The 14,756-nt window shown below is 37.8% G+C and overlaps 1 protein-coding gene across 7 annotated transcripts in view; it reads right to left on the bottom strand.

The window, feature by feature from the left end:
• Window positions 1-14,466, bottom strand: part of AHI1 (Abelson helper integration site 1) — a 259,337-nt gene extending 244,871 nt beyond the window's left edge. For 3 of the 7 annotated variants that reach the window (XR_011166306.1, XM_069077311.1, XM_069077312.1), the window contains exons 1-4: window positions 13,125-13,353; window positions 7,446-7,513; window positions 6,768-6,829; window positions 2,065-2,189 (exon numbers count right to left, since the gene is read on the bottom strand). Coding sequence is in view for 6 of the 7 variants with exons in the window: in XM_069077311.1 (XP_068933412.1) it covers window positions 2,065-2,189; window positions 6,768-6,825 (183 nt within the window). In the remaining variant the exon portion in view is untranslated. The other 4 variants (XM_069077308.1, XM_069077307.1, XM_069077310.1 and 1 more) reach the window with 4 other exon arrangements.
• Window positions 14,467-14,756: the final 290 nt, after the last annotated feature.

Below are 14,756 nucleotides of genomic sequence, written 5' to 3'. Positions count from 1 at the left end.
ACTTCCTCTAATTCATGTAAAAAATGACTCTAAAAAAACTTTGGAGCTACAGAACCCACAAAATGACAGAGAAGCTAATGTCCCGCTGAAGACAGTCTGGCAGGCCAGCAGGAAGGGGCCAGCGCAGTGCTCTGGGAGCTGAGCCTTGGGAGCCTGAGGTTTTAGCCTCAGGGTGGCCACAACCAGCTGCTGGCTGGAGGGACTTCAGATCACCAGCGGCTGTGGTGGTTTCCAGAATTTTCAACCCATAGATGCTAAGGACAAAGTGAGAGGTCAGTGCAGTGTGAACTTTGGGACCTGGGAGTTCAGGACTTCAGTCCAGCCTTTGCCCCTGGGGTGAGAAGCAGCTGAGACAAGGCAGCCTTGTAGCCACTGCCACATGGCTGCTTCAGAGCTCCAGGCCTGCAGATTGTAGGGGGACCAAGTGACCAGTTTGAGGGGTAATCACTCTTGCTTTAACCTGCTTGGATCTAGATCACTGTTTGGGGTGGAGGTCCTGGGGTGCATGACCAGTGTGTCAGAGCATGTGGAGGCTTCAGGGAGGACAGCCAATGAATAGCTCCAGCAGCTGAGAAAACCCCAGAGACTGGAACAAAGCTCCCCCCTCTGGTAGCAGAGTTCTACTGTGGTAAATTTGCTAGTAGCAAATTGTTACTGCTTTACTGAGTAAAGCACAAACATCTTTTTCTGGCATTAAAGGTACTCCTCAATCTGGTGCCATTCCCCTTTTCCAGCTCTGGAATCATAATTGAATCAGTATACTGCCTAATAGAAAGTATATGTCAGTATCTTCTCCTATGGCTTCATCCACCATCCCTGTGACTTTCCAAACCAAAATATGGATCCAGCTCCTTACAGTTAGGGAATATCTCTCTCTTTTTTTTTTTAATCACTACAGCTTAGCACAGTGCTTTGGGCATAGTAACTGCTTAATAAATGTTTTTCATTCATTTATGTAGTTCAGCCAAGCTGAGTAGCTTTCTGCTCTTGGAATACACAATGCCTTCTCACATTTCAGTTTTTGCTGCTGCTGTTGTTTTTTGCTTAGAGATTCTGGGAATACTCTCTCTGCATCTTTTCACTGGATGAATTCTTATCCACCCTTGAAAATTCAACCCAAAGCTTCTCTGCTTCTTTAAGAAACCCTTTGATTATCACTCTAATTGATAATATCCTCCTTCCTCAGATCTAACAAAGTACTTTTTTCTTTTACTCCAAGGTGTCCTCACCATATAACATTGTGTACTACAGCTATTTTTGTTGGGATATTATCCTCCTACTAGACTCTTTGTCATGTTTCATCTAAATATTGTATCTCATCTAATGCCTATTGTAAGCAGACCTAAAGTTTACTGTTGTTATAAGAAGTTTATTTTTTCTTCTTTTTGTTTATCTTTTAGTCTACAACTTATGTTCAGTTGAAATTGTTCCATATAGTGTTGCTAAGAACATGTTACATGCCTCCACTTCAACCATATTCCTTCAAATCACCTTCTAGGGCCAATTCAAATGATACTGTAAATTTTCTAATGCAGTTTTTAAGGATGAATAACATAAAGACAACATGGTATAGTGGATAGAGAGCCTGCCTCAGAGTAAGGAAGACCAGAGTTCAAACCTGATTGCTGATACATAGCAGCTATGAGATCCTGAGCAGGTCACTCAGTCTTACAATGACAAACACATCTCCTAATACTCTGAGTTGCAGAGTGAGGGAGGGAGGGGATGAAAGACAGAGACAGAAATTTTAAAAGTCCTCCAATACTATGCCAAAGGTGAAAGACTAAACCAAGGAAGTTTGGGAGTATATTTATAAAACATTGATACCACTAGCAAGGAAAATTACCATGACTTTTCACAAATAATCCTCAGGTCCCACAGCAACCTAGATGATTCAACCACATATGGGACTCAGAGTAGCAATTCTTACCTGTCATGTTGCAGATCTTTGGTTATGATGCATTTGTACCATAATAAACTTTCAAAATTCCTTACAGCTGCAAAGTAAAAGTATTTTTTCTAAATGCAGTCATTTAACTCATCATTAATAAGATGTATACTCACCAAAATGTTTTCTTCAGAATTAATAACCTTCTTTTTGGATTTCTTTTTATCAGCTATTAAATCAGCATGACTCCTAAAGAGTTCTTCAAAACGGACTTTGGTTTTTGCCTTTGCTTCACTCTCAACTAGAAAATATTATAACAGTTATTATCAGCTAACCAAATATCTTTCAATAATATCTAACTATATTGTTATCCTAAATATAAAACTAAATACTCTAATGGCAAAATATTTTACTATATATGTATGTATACTAAATATATACATACATATATAGGGCTTTGTGTTTGTGTGTGTGTGTATAAAGACAAAAATGACAAGAGACTTAAAAAAGTAGAAGAAATTAAAAGAGGTGTCAAGAATACACAAAAGAACTATACAAGAAAGATCTTAACATCACCAATAACCACAATGGTGTGGTTACTCATCTAAAGTCAGACATCTTGGAAAATGAAGTCAAGTGGGCCTTAGGAAGCATTGCTAACAATGTTGAGGTGAGGTGAGGTGACAGAATTCCAGCTGAGCTATTTAAAACCCTAAAAGATGATACTATTTAAGTGCTGAATTCAACACGTCAGCAAATTTGAAAAACTCAACAGTGGCCACTGGATTGGAAAAGATCAGTTTATGTTCGAATCCTAAAGAAGGGTAAAATCAAAGAACGCTCAAATTACCAAATAACTACGCTCATTTCACACACCAGCAAGGTTATGTTTAAGATTCTACAAGCTAGGCTTTAGCAACATGTGAACCGAAAACTACCAAAAGAGCAGGTTGGTTTTTGAAGAGGCAGAGGATCTAAAGAACAAATTGCTAACATTTGCTGAATTATGGAGAAAGTAAGGGAGTTTCAGAAAAACATCTACTTCTGATTCATTGACTACACTAAAGCCTTTGTGTGGATCACAACAAAATGTGGCAAGTCCTCAAAAAGATGGGACTAGTAGATCATCTTGTGTCCATAGGAATCTATGCAGGCAAAGAAGCAATGGTTACAACTGAACATGAAACAAATGATTGGTTTAATATTGGAAAAGGAGTATGACAAGGGTGTATAGTGTCACCTTATTTATATAACATATGCAAAGTATATCATGTAAAATTCCAGGCTGGATAAATCAAAAGCCAGAATTAAAGTTGCCAGGATAAATATCAACAATCTCATGTTTATGATAACAGTCTGATAGCAAAAAGTGAAGAATTAAGAAGTCTCTTGATGAGGGTGAAACAGGAGAGTGTAAAAGCTGGTTTAAAGCCAATGTAGAGATTTTTAAATGAGTGTATGTATGTATATATATATATATATATATATATATATATATATATTTGTAATGAGTTTCATTTTTCTTGCTTTTTTTTTTGGAGGGGGGAGGGCAGGGCAATTGGGGTTAAGTGACTTGCCCAAGGTCACATGGCTAGTAAGTGTTAAATTTCTGAAGTCGGATTTGAACTCAAGTCCTCCTGAACTCCAAGGCCGGTGCTCTATTCATTTTACCACCTAACTGAGCCTGGTTTAAAGCTTAATATAAAAAATAAACAAAACACTTAGATCTTGGCAACTGGTTCCATCATTCCTGGTAAATAAAAGGAGAAGGAATGGAAGTAGTATCAGATTTTATATTCTTGGGCTCAAAGATCTCTGCAGGTGCAAGTAATTAGAAGCCACTTGATCCTTGGAAGGAAAGTTATAGCAAATCTGGACAGCATACTAAAAAGCAGAGAAATCACCTTGCCAACAAAGGTCTGTATAGTCAAAGCTATGTTTTTTCCAGTAGCAATGTAGGGCTGTGAGAGTTGGACTACAGAATCAACAGAGCTGCAGAATCAACACTTTCAAATCATGGTGTTGGAAGAGAACAGGGAGATCAAAGCAGTCAGTTCCTAAAGAAATTAATTCATGCTATTCACTAGAAGGTCAAATAATGAAGCTAAAGCTTAAAGACTTTGGCAACATAATGAGAACTCAGAACTTACTGGAAAAGACTTTGATGCTGGGAAAGACTGAATGCAAAAGGAAAAGGGAACAGTAGAAGATGAGACAGATAGATGGTGTCACAGAAAAAATAAATATGAGTTTGAATAGACTTCAAGAGATAGTAGAAGGGTCAGAAAGAATCAGACATAACTGAATGACAACATACACACATATGTGTATATGCATGTATATGTGTGTGTTAAGTATCACATAACCTAATTAATTAATGCTGTTTTCAAGCAGTGTGACATGGCACCTCTAACTCCAACTCAATTACTGGATCATGGGCAAGTCAGTTAATTTCTCAGAAGAACAATTTCTTCACCTATAAAATGTGGATAATAATAATAATTGAGCTAACAATTTCCCAAGGTTGTTAGGAATAAAGCGCTTTGTTAACCATAAGATACAAATGTTAGTTATCCTCATGGTTCCCTACATCCCACCCCTGCCAATTCACACACTGACTTTTATATACAAATGTTATATACACTTAAGAACCAGAAAACCCTCAAATACAATATTAGCCATAATATTATTTGTATTTAAACTGCCAAGAAAAATTAAAATCATAGGGGTTCAACTTCTTAATTGCCAAAATACTGATGACATTAAATTTGCAGGTTTATGAGAAAATATATTTAGGCTTTGAAAATTCAGTCAGTTTGAATATATATTTAATCTTCAGTGTGTTTATAAAAGAGGTAAACAAAGTTCCAAATACATAAAGCCTAAATTTTAGGACAAAGCACTATCCCAGGGTACTAATTAGGTACAGTAATAACAATCTTATCTCTACAAAGTGATAATTTTCATTTGAAAAACATTTCTAAGTCTAGAATTCCTTCCTCATTGTCACGTCTACCTCTACCACAGAATCAGTTCCAAAGAATATTTAATATTTACTGCTACGTGCAATTTGCTAGAGATAAAAAGAAAGACAAAAAATCCAACATAGCCCTTCCCTCTCAAGAGTTTAAAATTATATTTTGCTGCCATAATGTCAAAAAAGCAGCAACTTTTCAAAATTTGGCCAACATACACGAAACTTTATAAGATAAGGAAATCAAATTATATTACTTTACTACAAGAAATGACAAATAGAAAAAAAATCAGAGAAACATGGGAAGACTTCAATGAATTGATACAGAGTGAGGTAAGTAGAATTAGAAAAATAATATACACAATTATAAGAGTGTAATAAAAAACCAATTCAACCATCAAATTGGCAAAGAAGGAAAAAAAGAAATGACAAGTGCTGGAGAAATTAAGAGAGAGAAGGAATATATCCACAGTTATGAAAGTGACGTTAAAAAAAAGATCTATAAAAAATCCTTTATGAATGTGAAAAATTAGACTGGAGAAAAACACTCTATGCTAAGTTATCAAGAAATAAAAGAACAATTTTAAGTCTAGGTGTAAAAATAGATACATAATTATGTAAAACTTATTCAGCATGGTATTTAAGAAAATTAAAGTCAGGAAAAGTGACTGAAAATGATCAGATATGTACAGAGGATTTATGTGCTAAAGGCAACCTGCTTTTAAAAATACTTAGGAGGAATTTCAGGATCTAAAATGGAAAGATTCCAAAGGAATAAAAAATATTATGAGGATTATTAATGCTTTTTTAAAAGGCAACTATAATGACATCAATAAATATCAACCTACAAGCTTATATTCTCAGCACTCTAAAAGCTTTAAGAAAATGATCTATGTAAGTTTGGAAGTTATCACTGAAAAATATGATAAGGGAACAAACATGTTTTAATAGCTAATTCTTTACAGAGGACCACATCCTCAGTACCACTGAGAGAGATAGGGAATACAAAAATCCCAAAATTTTTATTGTTAATTGATTATTTTAAAAAAAGCAATTAACTTGATGGATCAAAACAAGACTGTTTTAAGACTTCAAAGGCTCTGCTACAAAGGGGAATCTGTACCAGACATATATTCAGATCATACAAGATTTCTTGATAGATGGGAAAAAAAACAGTAGAATTTCATTTTACAATTCTCTGACAAATAAGATCAAGCAAGAAATTAAATAGAATGATATCTGCTTGCCAAAAGAGCTCACAAGCAAGTGATGTGTACTTCAAGATTTGCTGTGAATGACATGGTACTAAGTAAAGGGTGAAATACTATTAGGCCTCCTCAATGAGACCATGGCCATTCAAAGGAGATCCGTTTTGAAAACCACACAGGAAAAACCAAGTGGAAAGGAATGCTTATTGCTCAGTTTATAGCTTGGACAAGGCCCGCAAATGGAAAAAGAGTTCAGCCCAGAATTGAGTAAGACAAAGTTAGTGAGCTAGGTCATATACGGGAAATTGCACAGCCTTTTTCATTATCCTAACTTGCTCCCTGAAACTAAAACCCATCTTTTAAAAACCAATTTTCTCCTGATAATGTTATGTGGCTGAGAATGATGGAACAATACAGTCACTAAAAAATTAAAACTGCAGTTAATCTGAAAGACAATGGAAAGACTTCTGCCGTGAGTAGAAGTAGTGTGAAGCATATTACCAATAACGACTTGTGTGGGAAAAGTAGTTTATAGCACATCAACCACTGATACTTATGGCCAGAAAAGGAACCAGGCCAATGACATATAGACACTTCCCAACTGTTACACTGGTATCCATGAAATATTAGAAAAAGTGGAAGGCTGGCCCAGATCCTCTAACGAGGATTTATGGGAGGACATGGATGAGAATCCCACCTAATAAGAATGGAAAGATGAGTTGGAGTGGACTGAGTATCCACACTGATGATATCATCAACCTGTGAAATTAAAAGAGAACTGTCACTAGCATCTAGCAAATGTCTCTCACACACTGGAAGTTTTTATTGTTTGTTCTGGAATTTAATCTATTTGAAATGAGTCAAACAAAATAGCAAATGAACACAGAAGAGTGCAATTACTCACCTGCATCTACTTAGTGCTCATGGTACTCATGGCATAAAATAATAAAATTTATCTAAACTATATTTTGGAAATTTTAAAATAATACAAGTGATGGATTGTAAAAAACAACTATTGGGGTGGCAGCTAGGTGGCACAGTGAAAAGAGCACTGGTCCTGGAGTCAGGAGGATCTGAGTTCAAATCTGACCTCAGACACTTAACACTTACTAGCCACGTGACCTTGGGCAAGTCACTTAACCCCAATTGCCCCTATGAAAAGCAAAAAAAAAAAAAAGCAACTATTTCCCTTTCTATAATTTTATTCCAGTTAAAAAATGAGAACATTAAATATTTTGTTAATCAAAATATCTTAATGAAGGAAGTCTATTCCATTCTATTTACTGTGTTCAACTAATCTTCCCTAAAAGAAATATAAATGTAAAAAAAATGAGTAGAAATTAATTTTTAGCCAAACATTCCAAAAAAGTTTTACCTGTTGGCATATTCAATCTTTGTGGAAAATGTCAAGTGCCAATGTAGAACGTTTAATTACTCAACAGCCTGTAAAAACAAAAGAAGAACAAGATTCATACATAAAAGTTAAAATGTACACACAAAAACATAAATTTATGAGCACCTAGCTGGAATAAATTGAAAGCAGGCTGTAGCCCTAGAATACAATAAAGGTCACTAACCCAACTACTGCTAAGGTGTGATTATGATTAAAGATTACCATTAACTAGGCTAAGTGGTTTAGATTGGAATAAAAATATTTAGGTGTAAAAATCCACACATCTTGAAAAGCAATAATAAGTGGTTTCCTGCATGTAAATTATGTGCTTTGAAAAGACTGTCATTCAATAATTACTATGAATTCAATAAAGAGACAGTCATCAGCTCAAAATTAATTTTCCCACAATCCTATCATGAAAGTGGTAACACATTAATTCCTAATTTATCACATATTTTCACAAATAATGCATCTGAATATCTCTGTACCTCCCATGAAAATGAACGTAGGCTAGAGTAACAAAATTGTCTAAAATTAAAAGCAAGTAAGAAATAGGAGAGTCATAAAGTAGTTTGATAATATGTATATATTTTTAAATAAAACACCATCATAGTAATCAAGATTTTAAGTAATTTATCCAGTCACCTCAACTATCCAGAATAAAGCCAAGAAGTAACAAGGAAAGTAACGACCTCTAATGCAAACCAATTCAACATAACAAAATTCTATTCAACAATCATTTATTAAGCCCTTATTAAGTGCAAGACACTGTGTTTAATGCTGGACATAAAAATTAAACAGTCCCCATCTTCAAAGAGCTTTGGGAACATAGCAGGTGCTTAATAAATGCTTACTGAGCGACTGGCTGACCTTCCATTGGATAAGCAAACAACATGTATGAGGCAGTCTGGCTGTGAATGTGGATGAAGCATTGGACTTGGGTTTGAATTCTGCCTCAGCCACTGGCTAGCTGTGTGACTGAACAAGTATCTTAACCTCTCTGAGCCTTAGTCACCTCATCTATACAATGATGATTCTTTTTATATAGCAACTATTTTTAAAGGGTTGTTGTGAGGATCAACTGAGAAAATCTACATAAGGAGATTATCAAATGTCAAAATGTTAATTGCTACTACTTGAGTGTATATATAAGTATAGTAGCAGAACAGGGGGTTGGACCCCTGACTTCACTGGGGTAGGAAACTCCCAGGTAAGGATCTCCCTCTACCAATGCAGGTTGGCACCTTTTCTGTAATTTGTGGTCTTAAGAGAGTTATCTAGAGAATTGAGAGGTTAAGTGACTAGCCCAAGGTCATAGTCAGAATGTGTCAGAGGCAGGATTCAAAACCAGGTACTTCTGGCACCAAGGCCAAGTTTCTATTCACTACTGATGCTATTTCTCTAGTATGATGAAAAATTAAGGTGGGAAAGGATGGTAACAACTGGAAAGAACTTCTGGGAAACTTTCTGGTGGAAAGTTTATTGAACCTTGAAGAAAAATTATATCTGTGAGTGGCATTGACAAGAAGGGAATACATTACAGGCATAGGGAATAGTTTGTGGAAAAGCAAGGAGGTGGGAGAGGGTGAATTGTTTGTGGTCTAGTGTGGCTGGAACATAAGAGTTTATTAAATGGAGTAGTTTGGAATAAGGTTGACAAGGTAGATGGGAGTCAGAACAAAGTTGTCCTTAAATGCTTGGCTGAAGAATCCAAATGTTATTCTAGAGTCAATGGGGACATTACTGTAGGCTTTTGAACAGGGAAAGGACATGTCTAGACCTATGCCTCATTAAGACTATTTTGGCAGCTGTAGAGTGTAGAGAAGAGATTAGAGAAAAGAGACTGGAATATAGGAGAATAAATAGGATGCTACAAAAAATGCTACCAAATGTCATCTAACAGAAGTGTTCTAAGTCCTCACCGTTTATCTGTTTATACTTTATTTCAGATACAATTCTTAAATATTAGGCTATATATAAAACCGTAGCAAAACTGGACAGCAGATGAGCACTTGAAGAGAAACAATGACAGTGACTGAGGAGTGGCATCTGACAGCAAATGAGAATACAAAGAAACTATTAAAAATCAGACATAAGAACTTAAAAAGCATAGCAGTATTGAATTAATATACACAGAGTATATTAACAAATATCTATGAGTACTTTACAAGAAAAAAAGGTTTCCCCCCTGTCTTAAGTAAAGAGTAGCCCTTCTCCCAGTCAAGGCAAATCCCCTTTCCATGCTTATGTGACCCCAGACCAGACTATCTTCAGTAGCAAATTGCCCCCTCTTTTATACCCACTCTCTCACTGATCTTCAGTCTCTCCCTATTTACTGGCTGCTTCTCTACAAATATGCTCCAAGTCTCCCCCGTCATCCAAAAAATCATAACTTGATGCATCTAGTCATCCCCAAAACCTCTTCTCCCTATTGTGACTAAAGGCCTTGAGAAAGTCATCTATAATTCATGATTCCACTTCCTTTCCCCTCAGTCTTTTAATTCTCTATAGTTTGGCTTCTGTCCACATCATTCAACTGAAACTGAACTGAACCCTCTCTTACTTGCCAAATCTAAATTGGTTCATATTGGTAATATAAATCTATCTTATTCAATAGGGAAGGAGGAGAAAAAGAGACTAAGGGAAAGAGGTGGGGATGATTAAAGGGAAGGCAGATAAAAGAAGGCAGTTATCATAATCAAAACAGACTTTAGATGAGAGACAGGGTAAAAAGAGGGAAGAATAAACAGAATAGGACAGAGGGAGATACAGCGTTAGTAATCATAACCATGAATGTGAATGGAATGAACTCATCCATAAAATGGAAGGAGATGGCAGAATGGATTAGAAACCAAAATCCAACCATATGTGGCTTACATGTTACTTGAAACAGGGAGACACACACACAGATAAAATAAGGGGCTGGAGCAGAATCTATTATGCTTCAGCTCACCATGCTTGACTTCTTTATATCCTTTAACACTGTTAATCGTCCATCATCTCCTGGGTACTCTTTTCTTTCTAAGTTTCCATGATATTGATCTATCCTGTTTTTCTTCCTATCTGTCTTCACATGTCATTTCTAAAGTAACTACAGACAATATAAAATACAAGAGAGTCTACCTGCCAGGACAAACCTAGGGACTATACACAATTACAAACACTTTTCACATACATAAAGACAGATTTAAATAGTGGGAGAAAAATTAACTGTTCATGGATAGGTCGAGTTAATATAATAAAAATAATTCTATCTATAGTAACTTGTTCAGTGTCATTCCAAATTATGAAAAATTATTTGATAGAATTAGAAAGAATAATAACAAAATTCATCCAGAAGAACAAGTCAGGAATATTAAGGGTATGAATGGGAAAAAAAAGTGAAGGCAGCCTAGCAGTTCCACATTTCAAACTATATTACAAAGCAGTAATTATCAAAAAAAATCTGGTACTGGCTGAGAAATAGAGTGGTAGATCAGTGGAACAGATTAAGTTTATAATACACAGTAGTAAATGACCACAGTAATCTAATGTTTGACAAAACCAAAGATCCAAGCTTTTGAAGTATGAACTCAATATTTGACAAAAATTACTAGGAAAACTGGAAAGCTGCTTGGAAGAAATGTGGCATAGGCCAACATCTCACACCATCTACTAAGATAAGGACAAAAATAGATAAATGATTTAGACATAAAGGATATCGTAAGTAAATTAGAGGAGCATGAAAAAATGTACCTATCAGCTCCATGGCAAGAGGAAGAGTTTATGACCAAACAAGAGATAGAGAGGATCACAGGAAGCAAAATGGATAATCTCGATTATATTAAATTCAAAGTTTTTGTACAAACAAAATGCAGCCAAAATTAGAAGGAAAATAGAAAGCTGTGTGTGTGTGTATGGGGGGGGGGGGAGAGGATCTTGCAGCAAATTTCTCTGATAAAAACTTCATGTCTCAAATATATAGAGAAGTAAGCCAAACTTACAAAAACGAGAGCCATTCCCCAGTTGATAAATGGTCAAAGGATATGAATGGGAAGTTTTCAGAAAAAAGAAATCAAAGTTTAAACAGTCACATAAAAATGTTCTAAATCACTGCTGATTAGAGAAATGCAAATTAAAACAGTTCTGAAGTACTACCTCAAAGCTATCAGACTGGATAACAGAAAAGGAAAATGATAAATGCAGGAGAGGATATGGAAAAATTGAGACAGTAATGAACTCTTGGTGAAGTTGTGAATTGGTCCAACCATTTTGGAGAACAGTTGGGAACTAAACCCAAAGGGCTATAAGACTGCATACCAGCAATACCACTATTGTTGTTGTTCAGTCATTCAGTCAGGTCTTGACTTTAAATGACCCCAGGGACAAAATTTTGTCTACAGAGTTTTCTTGGCAAAGATCCTGAAGTGATTTGCCATTTCCTTCTCCAGTGTCACCACATTTGACAGATTAGGAACTGAAGTAAATAGGACTTAAGTGACTTGCCCAGGGTCACATAGCTAGTAAGCATCTGAGATCACATTTGAACTCAGATCTTCCTGACTCCAAGCCTGGTACTATATCCAATGCACCACCAAGCTGCCCCAAGCAACTATATTATATATTATATTAGCAACACCACTACTAGGCTACTATCCCACAGAGATCAAAGAAAAGGGGAAAGCATCTATTTGCACAAAAATATTTATGGCACCTCTTTTTGTGGTGGCAAAGAACTGGAAAATGAGAGAATGCTCATCAACTGGGGAAGGACTAAACATACTGTGGTATGTAATTGTGAGGGGATACTATTGTGCTATAAGAAATGATGGAGCAGAATGGTTTCAGAAAAATCTTCAAAGACTTATATGAACTCATGCAAAGTGAAGTAAGCAGAACCAGAAGAACATTGTACTCAGAAAGATTGCTCTGACCAAGACAATTCCAAAGGACCCATGATGAAAAATGCCATCCACCTCCAGAGAGAGAACGGATCACCTCTGCATGAGGACTGAACCATATTTTTTTTACTTTATTTTTCTTGAGTTTTTTTTTAATTCCGCCAAAAGCAAAATGAACCAAACCTCTGTAACAAAGGGTGCACACAAAAAAAGGGAAAGAGAAAAACTTGTGTAACAAAATATTCAAAAAAGGGAAAGAAAAACAAAACTCATGTGACAAAATATCTCCCCCAAAAGGAGGGGGGGTACAAAACCTGTGTAACAAAATAATCCCCCCAAATGCCAACACAATGTTTGTTACAATGTTTGGAAAAGGCAATCCTTTGCTAGTTTAGTGGTAGCCTCTGGGATCCGCCTAGAATCAGAAAACCGGGGCGATTCTTTTGTCAAGAGTATGAAATGTAAAGCGTAGAAGCTCCTCAAAGTCGCCTAGCGCCTTGCACGGGTACTGACATCTACAGCAGCCAAGCAGGGGCCACGGTAGGGCCGGGACAGGTCGGTGCAAAGGCACACCCACCGCTGGGGGCTCGCAGTGCCGGAGTGGGGGTGCGGTGGGGTGAGGGGAACAGCAGCAGCGACGACCCGCCCGCGCGCGGCTAAAAGACACACGCAAGCACGCACGCACACAGGCACGCAGGAGAGGCCCGAGAAACACCAGGTAACCTTCGTCGCCCGCTGGCCGGAAGAGTCGGCGACTCAGCCCAGAGGGCATCCGACTCACCGGAAGGTGATGCGCAGCCCAGAGGAAGCGGCTGGCTTCCGTCCTTTTCCCTAAATCGACGCCGGCTGACCGACCTAACGAACGGAAGGGAGAAGCACTAGCTCCTAGCCCCAGCCGGCGGGAAGGAGAACGCCGCCCAGCCCCCTTCTGTAACCGGAGACTAGGGGCTGGAAGGGGGTGGGGACGAAAGGATTAGGGGTGGGGAGGGAGAGGGAGGAGGACCAGAGGATGGCCGGACCTTTGTCTGGAGCTATTCGGAGCGAGGCGTGTACGTCAGTTACCGCGACTCCTCCGTTGCCGATAGCAACCGAGGAGGGAGGAGCCTCCCTCCCCCCCACTCCCGTTTCCTCCAGAGCTCCAGCCCCCGGCTACTGCGCCGGCTGGGGCGCCTCAGACAGCCCCGGATTGGTCTGCCGGCCTGCTTGCACCCGCCCCTCAAGCCGGAGAGGGGCGGAGCCTGCGGGCAAGCGTCCTACTCGGAAGTCAGCCTGTAATATTTAGGGTTTGCCCAAATTCAGCCCTTGCTGAAGCTCTTCTCAGAATCCTGTTTTTGAATAAGAGATTTAATAAATAAAAGACAAATTAAAATGTAATAAGATTATCATTACAAAATATAAGCGAAGTAACTTTTTTGGTGGGAGAACAACATATAGCTGGCTAGCAGGACTGAAACTGAACTGGAGAAAATTAAGGATTCCAAGAGACCTAGGTGAAACTGATGAGCATTCATGTAATAGTTCAAAGGCAGGAGAGGGAGTAGAGAATATGTGGAACAGCCAATGAACTCTATTGGTCACCTCATCAACAGCTGCTGCGGGTTTCACTATGAACTCTATGCAGATGACTTCTGGATATACATATCTAGCCCCAGTCCCTCCCCTGTGCTTCAATCCTGCATCATTAAATTGGTTGTTGAATATTTCGAAGTGGACATCCTGAAAACCTCTTAAACTCTATAGGTCTAAAATGGAATTCATTTTTACCTCTAAACCAGAAATTCTTAACGAATTATTTTTTTTAATTTTTGTTAATTATTTCAATGTAATTAGTTTCCTTTGTAATCCTATGTATTTTATGCTTTTAAAAAAACATTGTGAGAAGGCAACAAGCATGTAGTAAGCTGTTTTCCTGGCACTGTGCCAAGCATTGGGGTACAATAGAAGGCAGAAGGAGTTGAGGATGATATATTAAGTCGAGAGGCTAGGTGAACAGGAGGATTGGTGGTATTCTTGATAGTAACAGGAAAGTTCAGGAATGGGGACAGTTTGGAGAGGGAAAGATGGTAACAAAGCCTTGGACACAAAAGCGTTGTTAGTACACATAACCAGGATGAAGATCCAGCAAGAGACTAAGAAGAAATAGCCAGGCAAGTAAAAAGAGAAGAGTTATACAAGTTTCACCAAACTCCCAAAGAGAACTCTGAAACAAAAAAGGTGAAGACCCCTTTCCTAAACGCTCCCCTCTTCCAAACTTCCCAATTACTGTTGAAGGCACCATAATTCTCCCAGTGTCTTAAGTTCATAATCCTAGCATTATCTCATCCTCACACTACATAAGTAATCAGTTGCCAAATTTTGCTTTGTACCTTCACACCTCTCACATTCAAGCCCTTCTTTCCACTCATACAGTTAC

This window comes from Petaurus breviceps, unplaced genomic scaffold (genome assembly GCF_028583685.1).
Source record: "Petaurus breviceps papuanus isolate PSGF00001 unplaced genomic scaffold, PetGlider_PUasm1.0 90977, whole genome shotgun sequence".
In the NCBI taxonomy this organism is placed as follows: Eukaryota; Metazoa; Chordata; class Mammalia; order Diprotodontia; family Petauridae; genus Petaurus; species Petaurus breviceps.
This window is presented reverse-complemented; position numbering and strand designations above follow the sequence as displayed.